This window comes from Protopterus annectens, chromosome 8.part0 (genome assembly GCF_019279795.1).
Source record: "Protopterus annectens isolate FY-2018-M chromosome 8.part0, PAN1.0, whole genome shotgun sequence".
NCBI lineage: Eukaryota > Metazoa > Chordata > Ceratodontiformes > Protopteridae > Protopterus > Protopterus annectens.
The window spans coordinates 702,936,688-702,953,080 of record NC_056741.1 but is presented as its reverse complement, the minus strand read 5'-3'; the positions used below and the strand labels follow the sequence as shown (position 1 = coordinate 702,953,080).

The window sequence follows — 16,393 nt, the reverse complement described above, 5'->3', positions numbered from 1 at the left end:
TGGGAAGCAAATACCGCATAAGGATTTCCACTCTTTCTGTATACCTTGCTTAGGCCCAGACCACGACGTCTCGGCCTGCCGTTTTTGTGCTAGATTCAATAAGCGCACTATTAAGCGTCGGGCGGAGTTCGCCCCTCACTTTTTTGGCAAAAAATGTAATTATATTATGTCGTTGGATACTCCGACTCCAGTTTTGAGCAAAAAACGCAAAGATAAGGACCGACATACGAGGTCCGCACCACCTACTGAAACCACGCTAAGGCCGACTACCGATTCTCCGGTACTCAGCAAGGTGCTTACGCAGCCCCTGAGTACCGATGACAATGCATTACCGGTGTCTTCAGTACCCGAGGTCGCAGGCTCCTCGGCCCCCATTCCTACTACAGATCCTGATGCCACTCCTGGCGGGGAAACACAGAATTTAGACAGGCCTGCCATTTCTCAAGGGGTCTTCAGGCCTTCCTCCTTCTCTATTAAAGCCTTCGCTAAATCTAAAGCAGCCATGAAAACCAAAAAACAGGTTCCTCTGACCCCCCTCTCAAGGCACCATGCCTAAAAAACAGATGCTTAAAATGGCTGAGGATTTGATTACTCTCATCAGGGGTTCGCAACCCCCCTCTGACAAAAGGCCCAGATTAAAGGAAGACTACCCTTCCTCAGATCAAGCTTCTATTACCTCAGAACTATCTGAGGACCAGGATTATGCCTATTCTCCATTCGAAGACTCTGATGCAGAGGAGTCTATTCCCTCGGTCTCCCCCCCTGAGGACTTCTCTTTTGGGGAAACCCTGCATACATTGAGGGAACACTTACACTGGGAAGGCCAAGATTACTCAGATTCCAAGAAAAGGCTCAGGGAATTTCTTCTGCTTCCCCTGCATAGGCCTCTGGCTATCCCTCCTGTTTTAGATATTTTGGATGATGTGTACACAGAAGCCAGCCTTAATCCAGATTCTTTGCCTCCAGCTCCTGTTAAACCAGACAGGTATTACCGGGTTCCTGATTCTCACCAGTTCCTATATAAAAGCCATACTGCTGACCCAGAAACAATTTCACAGGGTCCCAAGGGAATTAAGGCCTCTACTGCTAAAAACCCATTACCTTCAGAGAGAGATTCCAGAGCTTTAGAAAGGTGGGGGAAAAGGTGTACACCTCGGCCACTTTAACCATGAGGGCATTAAACTGTCAGTTCCATATGTTAAAGTATCAACAGTTTTTGATATCTCAGCTGAAAAGCAAGATGACACAACCAGATTTAAAAGAGTTGCAGGATTTGTTGCATGGTGCAGAGCAAGTGGGTAAACATACCTTGCAGTGTGGTTTTGATGCTTTCGAGGCCTCATGTAGAGCTGCTGTTACGGGGTCTGTTATACGTAGGCATGCTTGGCTCAAAGAGCAATCCTTACCAGATCATGTCAAAGCTAAACTATTAGATGCACCTCTTCAAAAAGATGTATTGTTTGGTGTTAAAGCTGAGGAGGTACTAAAGAAAATGGAGGAAAAAGCGAAATCAATGCAAACAGTGAAAGATTTTCTGCAGGTACAGCCTCCACGTTTCAGCAGAAACTGGCCTTCAAAAAATTGGTCCTTTCCAGCCACGGGCAGACCTCAAAGGGGCAGATACAGACGCCCAAGGGGCAGAGGGAAACCTCAAGGATCTTTCAGAGCCAGACAGTGGCAAGCACCAACCCCAAGAGGTGGAGAAGATAGATCACAGTCTTTTAGAAAACAGACACAATGACTTCCCCCTACACCTGCCAAGCAAAGCTTTAATGGCAGCACCTTTGGGCGGAAAACTGACATTATTCTCAAAAAATTGGCCATATTGTTACAAAGGACAAATTGATTCTGGACATTATAGACAGAGGCTACAGGTTCCACTTTCACACCCTTCCAAAAATGAGAGGCATGCCAAACCTGCCACAAAATCAAAGGGCAGAGGCACAAAAACAAGTTTCAGCTCTCAGGGACATGAAAGCAATTCAAGAGGTACCTGCAAAAGAACAAGGTCAAAGGTTTTATTCCAGACTATTCCTGGTACCGAGAAAATACAAAGATTGGAGACCTATCTTGGACCTATCCATCCTAAACACATATCTACAGGTGCCAAAATTCAAGATGCTCACATTACAGCAGCTTCTTCCCATGCTGGGCAAGGAGTCTTGGTTGGTAACATTGGACCTCAAGGAGGCATACCTGCATGTCCCTATCAGACAATATTGCAGAAGATACCTCAGATTTCTTGCAGGTTCAACCCATTACCAATTCTCTGCATTGCCCTTTAGCTTATCTACTGCACCCAGAGTGTTTATGAAATGCATGGCATCAGTAATCGCCTTCTGCAGACTACAAGGGATACAAATCTACCCATATCTGGACGACTTCCTGATCCAAGCGGACAGCAAGGACATACTACTGAAGCACCTGGCATTTGTAATAAAACTGTTGAACTTCCTGGGATACACAGTCAACAAAAAGAAATCAAAACTAATACCCTCTCAACAAATAATTTTCCTGGGTGCCAGCTTGGATACAACCACCCAGATGGCCTACCTCATGCCAGACAAGCAAGGGCAACTGTTTCAATACTTCAGAAAAATAGCAACTTACACCAGGCTAACTGCAAGGAAAATCCTGCAGGCTCTGGGATTCATGGCATCTTGCATCCTACTAATCCCATGTGCAAAGCTGCATATGAGGAAACTTCAATGGTACCTGAAAAACTTATGGTCTCAATACAGCCACAGCTTGGAAGCAATTATCCCACTCATTCCATGCCTTCAAAAGGAATTTTTGTGGTGGACTCAAGCTTGCCAAAGAAACACAGGTCTTCCTTTCTGTGTACCTCAAGTGACTCAAATCATCACAACAAATGCCTCAGACTACACCTGGGGAGCACACATGACAGATCAGTGCATTCAGGGAAAATGGACCCAAAAAGAGAAACACCTTCACATCAACCAAAAGGAAATGCTAGCCGTGCAAAAGGCCATTATGACCTTCAAAGACCTACTGCATCCAGGCCAGCTATTGATAAGGACAGACAACACCACAGTGATGTGGTACATAAACAAACAGGGGGGAACTCATTCATACCCCCTGTGCAGGCAAGCCATGACCCTATGGAACACAGCACTGTTATCGCAAATTCAACTACAGGGAAGAAAAACACACTGGCAGACAACCTAAGCAGAAATATGACAGATCCACACGAATGGAAGTTGCATCCTCAAGTTTTCACAAAGATAACTCAAGCATGGGGACAGCCAGACATAGATCTCTTTGATACCCACAGAAATTGCCAGTTGAAAAAATTTTGTTCAAGGACCTATCATCCACAGGCCTGGAAAGTGGACGCACTTTCCTTCAATTGGGCAACATTGACAGTCTAGTGCCTTCCCGCCTCTTCCTCTGCTGCCCAAAGTTCTATTAAAATCCAGAGAAGAGAGGCCGAAAATGATTCTCATTGCTCCAGACTGGCCAAGACAACACTGGTATCCACTCCTGAAGAGCCTGACACATTCCCCACCATGGATCCTACCTCTAGTCCCTCTTCTGTTGTCCCAGCACAACTACAAAACCCTTCACAGCCATCTCAAAACTCTAAATCTAGCTGCTTGGAGAATTCCTTGATTTCCCAACAGTTTCTCCTCTCCAAGGAGGTGCAGGATGTCATCTTGGAGGCCAGAAGACCTTCTACTAGAAAGGCCTACTCCGCCAAATGGAAACGATTTTGTGCCTGGAATCAAGAAAAGGGACAGAATCCTTGGGTAATAAATATACCTCGAATTTTACAGTACCTAGCTGAGATGTTAAACAATGGACTTTCCTTCTCCTCCATCAAGATCCACGCTTCAGCCATTTCTGCACAATACAACACAGATCCTCCTTTATTCTCTCACCTTCTCTTAAGGCAGTTCCTCAGAGGGGCAAAGAATATAAAACCCCCAAGGAAACCACCAGTCCCTGCTTGGGACCTCAACTTCGTATTGGAAAAGCTTACCCTTCCTCCCTTCGAGCCAGCTTCTTCAACAGAGTTACAGTACTTGTCATGGAAAACAGCCTTTCTTCTGGCTATCACCTCAGCACGCAGGGTTTCGGAGCTACAGGCCCTCATGGCTGTGCAACCATTCATCATTTTCCATCAGGACAGAGTTTCCTTACGAACCAATCCTACCTTTATGCCAAAGGTAGTATCCAGTGTAGCTTTGAATCAGACTATCCACTTACCTACCTTTTATCCTAATCCACAAAACAAAGGGGAAAGACTACTACATTCCTTGGACATTCACAGACAACTTTGTTACTACTTGGACAAAACAAAAGCCATTCAGGAAATCTGAGTAACTCTTTGTGTCCTATGCTGTAGGTGCTCAGGGAAAGGCTATTTCCAAACAGACAATTTCAAAATGGATAGCCCACTGCATACGCTTTTGTTACTCATTTCATGCAAAAACTGTGCCTGCATGCATCAGATCCCACTCCGCCAGAGCCACAGCTACCTCTGCAGCCTTCCTCAGGGGGGTCCCTACCAAGGAGATTTTGGAAGCAGCCACCTGGAGTTCAGTGCACACTTTCTCCAAGCACTATCACCTCCCACTATACTCAAAATCTAGAGCAGGCTTTGCCACCGCAGTCCTGGAGGGCATCCTAGCCTCTCCTAGTTCCACTTAGTGCCTACCACCCTTACTTAGCTTTGGGATTCTACCCATCTGTTATGACTGCAGCTGTATGCATGATGAACATAGTACAGTTTTGTACCTACCATAAATGTAGATGTTCGAGTGCTCATACAGCTGCAGTCCAGGTTTCCCTCCCTCCATCCCCTCTAAGGGCAGGCCTTATGACACTTTTCATATAACCTTTTTTGGGTATTCGTTTATGGTGTATTTGCTTGCAACTACTGTTTTTGATTTATCAACATTGCATCTTTGCATAACATTGTTTGCCTTCCTTCTGGGGGCACCTGACATCTGGGGCAAGAAAAACTGAAGAAAATGGCATCGGCTGCCTCTTTTATACCCCTGCCGCACTGACGTCAGGGAAGAAGCTACGACAACCGACGCCGGACCTAGACTTTGGAATTCAGCCGACCGAGGACCCGCCTGATGGCAGGATAACCCATCTGTTATGACTGCAGCTGTATGAGCACTCGAACATCTACATTTATGGTAGGTACCAAACTGTACTTTATCTGCAAGACAAATTCTGCAGGCTTTGGGGTTCATGGCATCCTGCATTCTACTAATTCCATATGCAAGACTGCATATGAGGACACTTCAATGGTACCTAAAAAGCTTATGGAGTCACCATTGTCACAAGTCTGGAAACAATGATTCCACTCATTCCCTGCCTACAACAGGAGTTTCTTTGGTGGGCAGAGACATGTCACCAAAACAAGGGACTGTCATTCACTCTACACTCTGCCACCCAAACCCTAACTACAGATGCATCAGACTATGCTTGGGGGGCCTACCTGGTGGGGAGATGCATTCAGGGCATATGGAACCCAAATGCGTCTACATATCAACCAGAAAGAGATGCTAGCTGTTCAGAATGCCCTGACAGCCTTCAAGGACTTACTTCATCCAGGACAACTACTGCTAGACGGACAACACCTCGGTTATGTGGTACATAAACAAGCAAGGGGGTACACATTCCTACACCCTTTGCAGACTAGCCATGGCATTGTGAGACACAGCCTTGACTTACCAAGTACATCTTCGAGCTCAGTTCCTGCCAGGAAAACAAAATACTCTGGCAGATGACCTAAGCAGAAATCTTACGGACCCTCACGAGTGGATACTGGATCCACAAGTCTTCAGCAAGGTAACACAGAAATGGGGGAGCCCAGACATAGATCTATTTGCCTCTCCCCAAAATTATCAACTGGACATATCACAGACAAGCATGGAAAGTGGATGCCCTATCCTTCAGTTGGAAAAACCTATCAGTCTATGCCTTTCCTCCTCTGCCTCTTCTTCCCAGGGTCTTACTAAAGGCCAGACAGGAAAAACCAAAAATGATCGTAATTGCTCCGGACTTGCCTCAACAGCACTGGCACCCATTTCTAAGGAATATGTCTCAACTACCTCCTTTGTACTTGCCTCAAATTCCTCATCTACTGTCTCAGCAGAACAGTCCAATTCTGCACACTCAGCTACAAACTCTGAACCTGGCAGCATGGCTGATCATGTAGTTATTCAAACACCTCTCAGTAAATCTGTTATGGATGTCATTTTGGAAGCCAGAAGGCCTAGTACTAGAAAATCTTATGCTGATAAATGGAAGAGATTCTGGGCTTGGAACCAAGCACAAGGAACGGACTCAGCAAAACCAAATATCCCTCAGATTTTACAATACTTGACTGAGATGCTTGACCAAGGGCCTATCCTTTTCTTCAATAAAAATCCATTTCTCTGCCATTTCGGCTCATTACAACACGGAGCCTCCTATCTTCTCTCATCCTCTGCTAAAACAGTATTTTAGAGGGTCCAAAAATGTAAGACCTCCCAGAAGATCACCAACTCATGCATGGGACCTCAATTTTGTGCTGGAAAAACTCACCCTGCCCCCTTTTGAACCAGCAGCTACTGTGGATATAAAGTTTTTATCTTGGAAAACAGCTTTCCTTTTGGCAGTCACTTCAGCAAGAAGAGTTTCAGAACTACAGGCTCTCATGGCTGTGGAGCCTTTTATTACATTTCACCCGGACAGTGTGTCCCTCAGGACCAATCCTTCCTTTATGCCTAAGGTGGTATCCAGTGTGGCTCTTATCCAAACAATTCACTTGCCAACATTTTACTCAAATCCGCAGAACAAGTGGGAGTGGATTCTGCATTCATTGGACGTACACAGACAACTAAGATTCTACTTAAACAGGACCAAATCTCCTAAGAAAGTCTGAGCAACTACTGGTGGCATTTGCTTCAGTATAGAGGGGAAGGCTATATCAAAGCAGACTATTTCTAGGTGGATAAGCCACTGCATTTGTTTTTGCTACTTGCATCATGGTAAACCTGTACCCAAGGGAATCGGATCACATTCAACCAGAGCTGCCTCTACTTCAGCAGCCTTTCTCAGAGGAGTTCCAACCAAAGACATTCTAGAAGCTGCTACTTGGAGTTCTGTTCATACCTTCACAAAGCATTATCATTTGCCTCTCTTTTCTAAATCCAGGGCAGGCTTTGCCACTGCAGTTCTGCAGGGCCTTATAGCCGCTCCTAATGCTATTTAGTTCCATCCTCCCATCCATATCTTTGGAATTCTACCCAAATGTAATGACTGCAACAGTGAAACACGAAGAACATAGTCCAGTTGTGTAGCCTTACCATAAATGTAGATGTTCGTGTATATTAACTGTTGCAGTCCAGGTTACCCACCCGCCATTCCCCTTTTCTATAACTTCTCTTTCCTTCACTATACTCTAAAGCCTTTGTGGTATATTTGCTTTTAGATGAAGGTAAAGTTTATGTTGCAAAAAGTGCATATATATATATATATATATATATATGTATATATATATTTGCTCCCCATTTGGGGGGGGCACCTGACATCTGAGGCAAGAAAAACTGAATAAAATGGTGTCGGCTGCATGTTTTATACCCCTGATGACCTGACGTCATGGAAGAGGAGACGGCAACCGACGCAGGACGAAAGGCTTTGTTATTCAGGCCGACTGAGGGCAACCTGCCAGCAGATTACCCAAATGTAACGACTGCAACAGTGAATGCACTCAAACATCTACATTTATGGTAAGGGTACACAACTACTTTAATGCATTCTTCTGAACAAGTTGGAAAACGTACTTTGCAATGTGGTTTTGATTCATTAGATGCCTCTTGCAGGGCTACTGTTACTGCGTCTGTGCTGAAAAGGCATGCTTGTCTTAAAGAGCAATCTTTGCCTGATCATGTTAAAACTAAATTCTTGGATGCTCCTTTAAATCAGGACCGCCTGTTTGGCAACAAGGCTGAGGAAGTTCTTAAAAAGATGGAAGATAAAGCTAAGTCTGTGCAAACTGTTAAAAATTTTTACATGTTCAGCCTCCTAGATTTAGTAGGCACTGGCCCTCTAAGAATTGGTCCTTTCTAGCCCCTTCCAGGTCTTCTCAAGCCAACTTGGACACAGCAAAAACCCCAGGTTTCAGTCCCAGGGGGAGACACAGAACTATGCAGTGGGGGGCCTCCACTTCCAAATCTGGGAATAATAAGACTTCCCCTATGTTAAATTGTCTCAGTGACTTCCTTTTAAAATTTCCAAGCACTTATCAAGAATTGGGAACTCATTACCCAGGACAAATGGGTTTTAAAATGTAGTGTCCTAGGGATACAGATTTCACTTCCACACGTTGCCAACACCAAGCGGGTGGCTGGACCTCCCCCATATCAGTGGGCAGAGACCCAAAAACAAGTACTTTCTCTTTTATGCATGGGGGCTATTCAACTGGTACCAGAAAAGGAAAAGGGACAAGGTTTCTACTCAAGACTTTTCCTGGTACCCAGAAAAGGCAACTCACGGCGTCCTATCCTGGACCTGTCTACTCTAAACTCCTTTTTGGAGATTCCACAATTCAAGATGCTAACTCTTCACCATTTACTTCCTATGCTAAGCAAAGATGCCTGGTTAGCAACACTAGAGTTAAAAGAAGCATATTTGCACATCCCAATCAGGGAATCTTGCAGAAGATACCTACGCTTCAAAGCAGGCTTACACGTACTATCAGTTCTCTGTACTGCCCTTTTGCTTATCTACTGCGCCTAGGGTATTCACAAAGTGCCTAGCTCCAGTTATTGCATTTTGCAGGCAAAGAAATATTCAAATATACCCATACCTGGACAATTGTCTAATTCAGGCAGAAAGCCAGGACCTACTTTTGAATCATTTGGCCTTTGTACAAACGGTTATAACTTGTCTGGGGTACAACATAAACGAAAAGAAATCACACCTGGTACCCTGTCAACAAATTATATACCTGAGAGGAAGCTTGAATACAACTTCCCAGATGGCTTACCTCACGCCAGAGAAACAAATTAATTTGACAACCTACTTCAAACAAGTGGCCACAAAAACCCTGCTATCTGCAAGACAAATACTGTAGGCCTTGGAGTTCATGGCCTCCTGCATTCTTCTAACTCCATATGCAAGACTGCATATGAGGAATCTACAGTGGTGTCTAAAAAGCCTATGGTGTCAACATTCTCAAGATCTAGAAACAATAATTTCTGTCATACCTTGCCTATGCCTAGAGTTCCTTTGGTGGGCAGAAGCCTGCCACCAAAGCAAGGGACTACCTTTCACACCATCCCCTGCTGCCCAAACCCTAACAAAAGGCGCATCAGACTATGCATGGGGGGGGGGGGGCTCACCTGGCAGGGAATTGCATTCAGGGCAAATGGAACCCAAGTCAAATGCACCTGCATATCAATCAAAAAGAAATGTTAGCTTTACAGAATGCTCCGACAACCTTCAAGGACCACATTCTTCCAGGACAACTAATGGTAAAGACGGACAACACCACTGTTATGTGGTACATAAACAAGCGGGGGGGGGGGGTACACATTCTTAACCCCTCTGCAGACTAGTCATGACATTGTGGAACACAGCCTTGAGCTACCAAGTGCACCTACAAGTTCAATTCCTGCCAGGAAAATTAAACACACTGGCAGACGGACTAAGCAGAAACCTCATGGACCCACATGAGTGGAAACTGGAACCAAGGATTTTCAACATGTTGACAAGCAAATGGGGGAGCCCAGATATAGACCTGTTTGCCTCTCCATAGAACTACCAGTTGGACAAATTTTGCACAAGGACTCCCCACAAACAAGCCTGGAAAGTGGATGCTCTGTCCTTCAGCTGGAAAAACCTATTAGTCTATGCCTTCCCCTCTCTGCCTCTACTCTCTAAAGTACTATTAAAAATCAAACAGGACAAACCAAGGATGATTTTGATTGCGCTAGGCTGGCCACGCCAATACTCGTACCCCCTCCTGCGCAGTGTGTCTCAGTTATCTCCATGGCACCTGCCTCAGACTCCTTCCCTGCTGTCTCAGCAGGAGAACCAGATTCTGCACCCTCAGCTTCCAACACTGAAGCTTGCAGCCTGGCTAATTACTTAATCTCCCCTTTACCATCCCTCAGCAAACCTGTGATGGATATCATTTTAGAGGCAAGGAGGCCTAGTACTAGAAAATCTTATGCTGAAAAATGGAAAAGATTCTGTGCCTGGAACCAATCTCAAGCGATGAGGACAGCAGCGCCCAATTTACCTCAGATTTTACAATACTTAACTGAGATGCTTCACAAGGGCCTGTCTTTTTCCTCCATTAAATCCACACCTCAGCCATTTCAGCTCATTATAACACAGAACCTCCCCTCTTCTCTCATCCACTGCTCAAGCAGTTCCTCAGAAGGACCAGAAATTTGAGACCACCTAAGAGAGCTCCAACCCCAGCCTGGGACCTTAACTTTGTCTTGGAGCAGCTCACTCTACCTCCTTTTGAGCCAGCTGCTACTGCAGACTTAAAATTTCTTTCTTGGAAAACAGCCTTCCTTTTAGCAATCACTTCAACTAGAAGGGTATCTGAATTACCGGCCTTTATGGCAGTGGAGCCTTTCTTCATTTTTCATGCGTACAGGGTGTCCCTCAGAACCAGTCCATCCACAATACCCAAGGTGGTATCCAGTGTGGCTCTTAATCAATGCATTCATTTGCCAACCTTCTTTCCCAATCCACAGAATAAAGGGGGACAGATACTGCATTCCTTAGATGTACACAGACAACTTAGATTCTACTTGCACAGGACTAAACTTCAAAGGAAATCTGAACAACTGCTGGTGGCATTTGCTGCAGGGGCAGAGGGGAAGGCTATTTCAAAGCAAACCATTTCTAAATGGATAAGCCATTGCATTCATTTTTGCTATAAGCACCATGGAAAACCTATCCCCCAAGGGATCAGACCTCACTCCACCAGGGCTGCATCTACAGCCTTTCTCAGAGGCATCCCTACCAGGAACATCCTAGAAGCTGCTACGTGGAATTCTGTACATACTTTCACCGAGCATTATCATTTAACAATTTTCTCTAAATTCAGAGCTGGCTTTGCCACTGCAGTCTTGCAGGGCCTTATAGCTGGCCCTAATGCTATCTAAATTCCTCCTCCCAACCATAGCTTTGGGAATCTACCCAAGTGTAATGACTGCAACAGTGAAACACGAAGAACATAGTACAGTTGTGTACACTTACCACAAATGTAGATGTTCGAGTGTATTCACTGTTGCAGTCCTGCTTACCCTCCCTCTAGCCCCCTAACTTCTTTTGACTATAGCTCTACTTTCTTTTACTACGCTTAAAAAGCCTTTTTGGTGTATTTGCTTTTTTATTGGAGGTATATCTTTGTACTTTTATATATAATTGCTTCCCATTAGGGAGGCACCTGACATCTGGGGCAAGAAAAACTGATGTAATGGCGTCAGCTGCATGTTTTATACCCCTGACGACCTGACGTCATGGAAGAAGGGACAGCAAATGACGCAGGACCCAAGACTTTGTTAATCAGGCCGACTGGGGGCTACCTGCAAGCAGATAACCCAAATGTAATGACTGCAACAGTGAATACACTCAAACATCTACATTTATGGTAAGTGTACACAACTGTACTTTTTCCATGTTTTGCCCAAAACGCTTGCTAGGCTGATGGGTTTAAAACTGGTTTGTCCCAGTATGGCAGGAACTTCAGTTTATGTGAAGTACATTCACCTTGCTGTGCTGTGTATAGTAAGCGTTCTTAGCACCCAAATCTTAATCTCTTGGGAGTCATTGAATGCTAACAGATTACTATTGAAACTGCTTATCTTTTCTGTTTCCAAACAGCCATCCAAAACCTGAAGGCCTGGCCGCTGCCAAAAAACTTTGTGAGAGTTTGCTGCAGACTGTAAGTACTTTTATATTAAGAGAAAAAGAAGTTCGTTTGAATGCAATTATGCCATTTCTAGTTTTACTGACCATTAGTGATCGCTTTAAGATGTATAGTAGGTTCAAAAGTTTGTGCGCTGCACTTTAGTAATAAGTTGTTTTTAGGGTGACTCATGCATGAATGTACTGCAGTTTGATAATAGGTCTGTTGTGGGGTGACTGCCCTGCTTGCATGATGCTATTATGATTTTTTTGGACTGGATGAGTTATGCAATTTGCAACTGCAAAGCACTAGTTTAGCTCCCTTTCACTAGAGATTCCTAAGGCAGAGTTAGGCCTGTAGTCCACAGCATGCATCTGACTTTTGCAGCTATTCATTATACAATTAGCCTGTCCCTTTTTCCATGCCTGTTTGTAGCTAGTGATGTGTAGGTGGTCATTATTTCAGCACTCTATAAAATGGAATTTTGGCAGCTATAGCATCTGCTTTTTGGCCACCTTTCCAGGGGGTAGGTTACTTCCCCTAAAACACAATAGACAGAAATGTCTTTAATTGGAAGAGTAAACTTCTAAAGATTAAACTAGGCTTTGTGCTATACCTGTACAAATCGCACTTAATTCCCTTTCAGAGAGTAGTTTTCTTGTGTGTACTACTGGACACCAACCTGAACAGGGTTTCTTCTAGAAAAGTGCTTTCACTTCCAAGAAATGGCATCAGAGTCTCTTTAAACAGTCGTACAAAGTCCTCTGTATATTAGGACGGATGGCCACCACCATACCGATGGCCCCACTGACTTTGAATATACATGGCAAAATTCCAGTAGTCTCAGGAATATCAGCATTCATAGCTATTGGAGCAATCTCTCCCAACCTTGCATTGCTTAAAGAAACTGAGTTGCTGAAGCTCCTCAGTCAAAACAGAGACAGTGCCTTGCATATTTTTGCCAGCCCACAAATAGATTCTGATAGCAGCTACCTCAAAGCTGACATGAGGTGCACACTCAGAGTCTAAAGAATCCAAGGCACATGGTCCAAGAGAAGATAGCGAGTTGTACTTTCATTTTGAAGGAAAAGATGGTATTACAGTACACCCTCCAAGTGATGGCCCTGTCAATAATATGTTCCCTGTAGGTAGTCACAAACAGCAAAGCAGGTGTTCATGTTTCACTGTTGCAGTTGTTACATTTGGGTTATCTTGCCTGCAGGTAGCCTTCAGCCGGCCTGAATACCACAGTCTTGGATTCCTGCGTCGGATACTGTCCCTCCTTCCATGATGTCAGGAGGTCAGGGGTATAAAACATGCAACCGATGCCATTATATCAGTCTTTCTTGCCGCGCGGTGCCAAAGCAGAAGCAGTTCGCAAGTGCCGGTCGGCCGACTCCTGAAATTTTCATTTTCGAGTAAGTACCCCGTTGGGGATCCTTTTTCTTGCTCTTAAAAAGATGTCAGTAAAAGTTAACAATTGCATTACCTGTGGAAAGCAAATACCTCATAAAGATTTTCATTCGTACTGCATTCCTTGATTAGGTCCGGACCACGACGTCCCTCGCTTTTGTGTTTTATTCAACCCCCAAACTATTCGTCATCGGGCTATTTTTGCAGCAAATTATTTTGGTACTCTGTTTAACTATCCAGAAATGGCTTCGGTAAGCTATCTGACTACTGATATTCTGAAAAAACGTAAAGATAAAGAAAGAGACCGCATAGGTGCAAAACTGCCGACGACACTTCTGATAAGCTAGTCGCCAGTTTGCTGGAACTCAGTGATGTGCTTTTGCAGCCCCTGATACCTGCTACTTCAGATTCGCATGCCTCCCTCTACTGAGACCCTTTCGGAGTCCGGTATGCCGCGAGGTGCTTCTTCGACTTTGGAACCTGCGGATGTCTCTACCTTGGATGAGTCCAGAGCCGCTGTGCAAGCACCGGCTTCTGAGGGTGTATTCAGGCCTACAGACTTGCATTTCAAACCGACGCCATCTTCTTCTTCAAGGCCTAAAACTCTACCCACGCCTAGAAAACTGACGTCCACGTCTGTATGCCTAAAAAAACAAGAATGGGCTGAAGACCTTATTACTTTAATTAGAGGAAGTCAGCCTTCCCCCCCCTCTGAGACCTAGAACTGATTATTCTTGTGATCAGGATTCTGAAATTTCTGTTTCTTCTGATTACCAGGATTGCCCTTATCAACCTATGAGGATTCTGATGCAGTGGATTCCTTTCCCTCTGCTTCCCCTCCAGAAGATTTTTCTTTTGGTGAAACCTTGCACTCTTAGGGAGGATTTCTGCTGGGAAAGCCAGGATTACTCTGACTCCAAAAATAGGCTTAGGGGATTCTTACTCCTCCCTCAACACAGGCCTTTAGCTACCTCCTGCTCTGGACATTGTAGATGATCCCTTCTTGGAATCTAGCCTGGCCCCAGACTCTTACCTCCAGCTCCCAGAAAACCTGACTGGTATTAGAGTACCCGACTCTCTCAAGTTTCTCTTCAAAAATCCTACTGCGGATCCAGAGACCATTTCCCAAGAACCAAAAGGCATTAAGGCTACTACTGCTAAAAACCCTTCCCCCTCTGATAGAGATTCCAGGGCCTTGGACAGATTGGGTAAGAAGGTATACACTTCTGCTGCTTTGGCCATTAGGGTCTTAAACTGCTAGTTTCATATATTAAAGTATCAACAACATATTATGGGACTTAAACAGAAAATGATGTTGATTCCTAGCTGTGCTGAACATAAAGAATTACAAGATTTAATGCATTCTGCTGAACAAGTTGGTAAACATACTTTGCAGTGTGGTTTTGATTCTTTAGAAGCATCTTGCAGGGCTGCTGTCACTGGGTCTGTACTTAGAAGGCATGCTTGGCTTAAGGAGCAAAACTTGCCAGATCATGTTAAAGCTAAATTACTGGATGCTCCCTTAAACCAAGACCACTTGTTTGGCAACAAAGCAGAAGTCCTTAAAAAGATGGAGAAAAAAGTTAAATATATGCAAACTGTTAGTTTTCCTGCAAGTACAGTCTCCCAGATTTAGTAGGCATTGACCTTCTAAGAAGTGTTCCTTTCCAGTCTCTTCCAGGCCTTCTCAGCCCAGATTCAGGAACAGCAGACCACCTAGGCTACAATCTCAAGGTACACACAGGCCTAAGCAGTGGGGGGCTCCCACTTTCAAAGCTGGAAGTAATAACATTCCCCCCATGCAAAAATGTCGCAATGACTTGACCTTAACTCTTCCAAGCCCTGCTCAACTGCCTGCTTCCCTAGTGGGAAAGATCGCCTGCATGCAAAAAACTGGGAAATCGTTACCCAGGGCAAATGGGTTTTAAATGTAGTCTTCCAAGGATACATATTCCACTTCTATACCTTACCAACCCCAAACCGTTGGCCAGACCTACCCCCAAATTGAGTGGGCAGAGGCTCAACAGCAGGTTCTCTCGCTTGTGAGTATCAGGTCTATTCAACCTTTCCCAGCTGAAGAAAGGGGACAAGGTTTTTACTCAAGACTTTTCTTGGTACCCAGAAAAGACAGCTCTTGGCATCCTATCCTGGACCTCTCTATTCTAAACACCTTTTTGGTAATCCCAAAATTCAAAATACTAACACTTCAGCAGCTGCTTCCTATGCTAGGCAAAGATGTCTGGTTGGCAACCTTGGACTTAAAGGAAGCTTACCTGCACATTCCAATAAGGGAATCTTGCAGAAAATACCTATGCTTCAAAGCAGGCTCCATGCACTATAAGTTCTCTGCACTTCCTTTGGCTTATCTACTGCGCCCAGGGTATTCACAAAGTGTCTAGCTCCAGTCATTGCATTTTGCAGGCAGAGAAATATTCAAATATACCCATACCTGCACGATTGTCTGATTCGGGCAGAAAGCCAGTACATGCTATTAAAACATCTGGCATTTGTAAAGAAACTTCTAAACTCGCTGGGGTACACCATAAACAGAAATAAATCTCATCTAGTACCCTGCCAACAAATTGTATTCCTGAGAGTAAGCTTGAACACAACTTCCCAGATGGCTTACCTCACGCCAGAGAAACAAGTTTGACAGCTTACTTCAAACTACTGGCCACAAAGACCCAGCTATCTGCAAGGAAAATCCTGCAAGCCCTGGGGTTCATGGCCTCTTGCATTCTACAAATTCCATATGCAAGACTGCATATGAGGAAACTACAATGGTATCTAAAAAGCCTATGGTGCCAACATTCTCAGGACCTGGAATCAATGATTCCTATCATTCCTTGTATAAAGACAGAGTTCCTTTCGTGGGCAGAGGCCTGCCACATCAGCAAGGGGCTCCCTTTCAATCTACCCCCTGCCACCCAAACCCTGATTACAGACGCATCATGAGGGGCTCAGTTGGCAGGCCATTGCATTCAGGGCAAATGGAACCTGAGTCAGATGCACCTGCATATCGACCAAAAAGAAATGTTAGCTGTACAGAATTCCCTGACAGCTTTCAAGGACCACATCCTT

The 16,393-nt window shown here is 44.6% G+C and overlaps 1 protein-coding gene across 1 annotated transcript in view; it reads left to right on the top strand.

The window, feature by feature from the left end:
- The window catches only part of KHDC4 (KH domain containing 4, pre-mRNA splicing factor), a gene marked incomplete in the record, with an annotated part of 2,214,276 nt that overhangs the window by 1,403,944 nt on the left and 793,939 nt on the right, over positions 1-16,393 (top strand). The window contains 1 exon segment of the mRNA XM_044080154.1: positions 11,875-11,935. Coding sequence (XP_043936089.1) covers positions 11,875-11,935 — 61 coding nt within the window.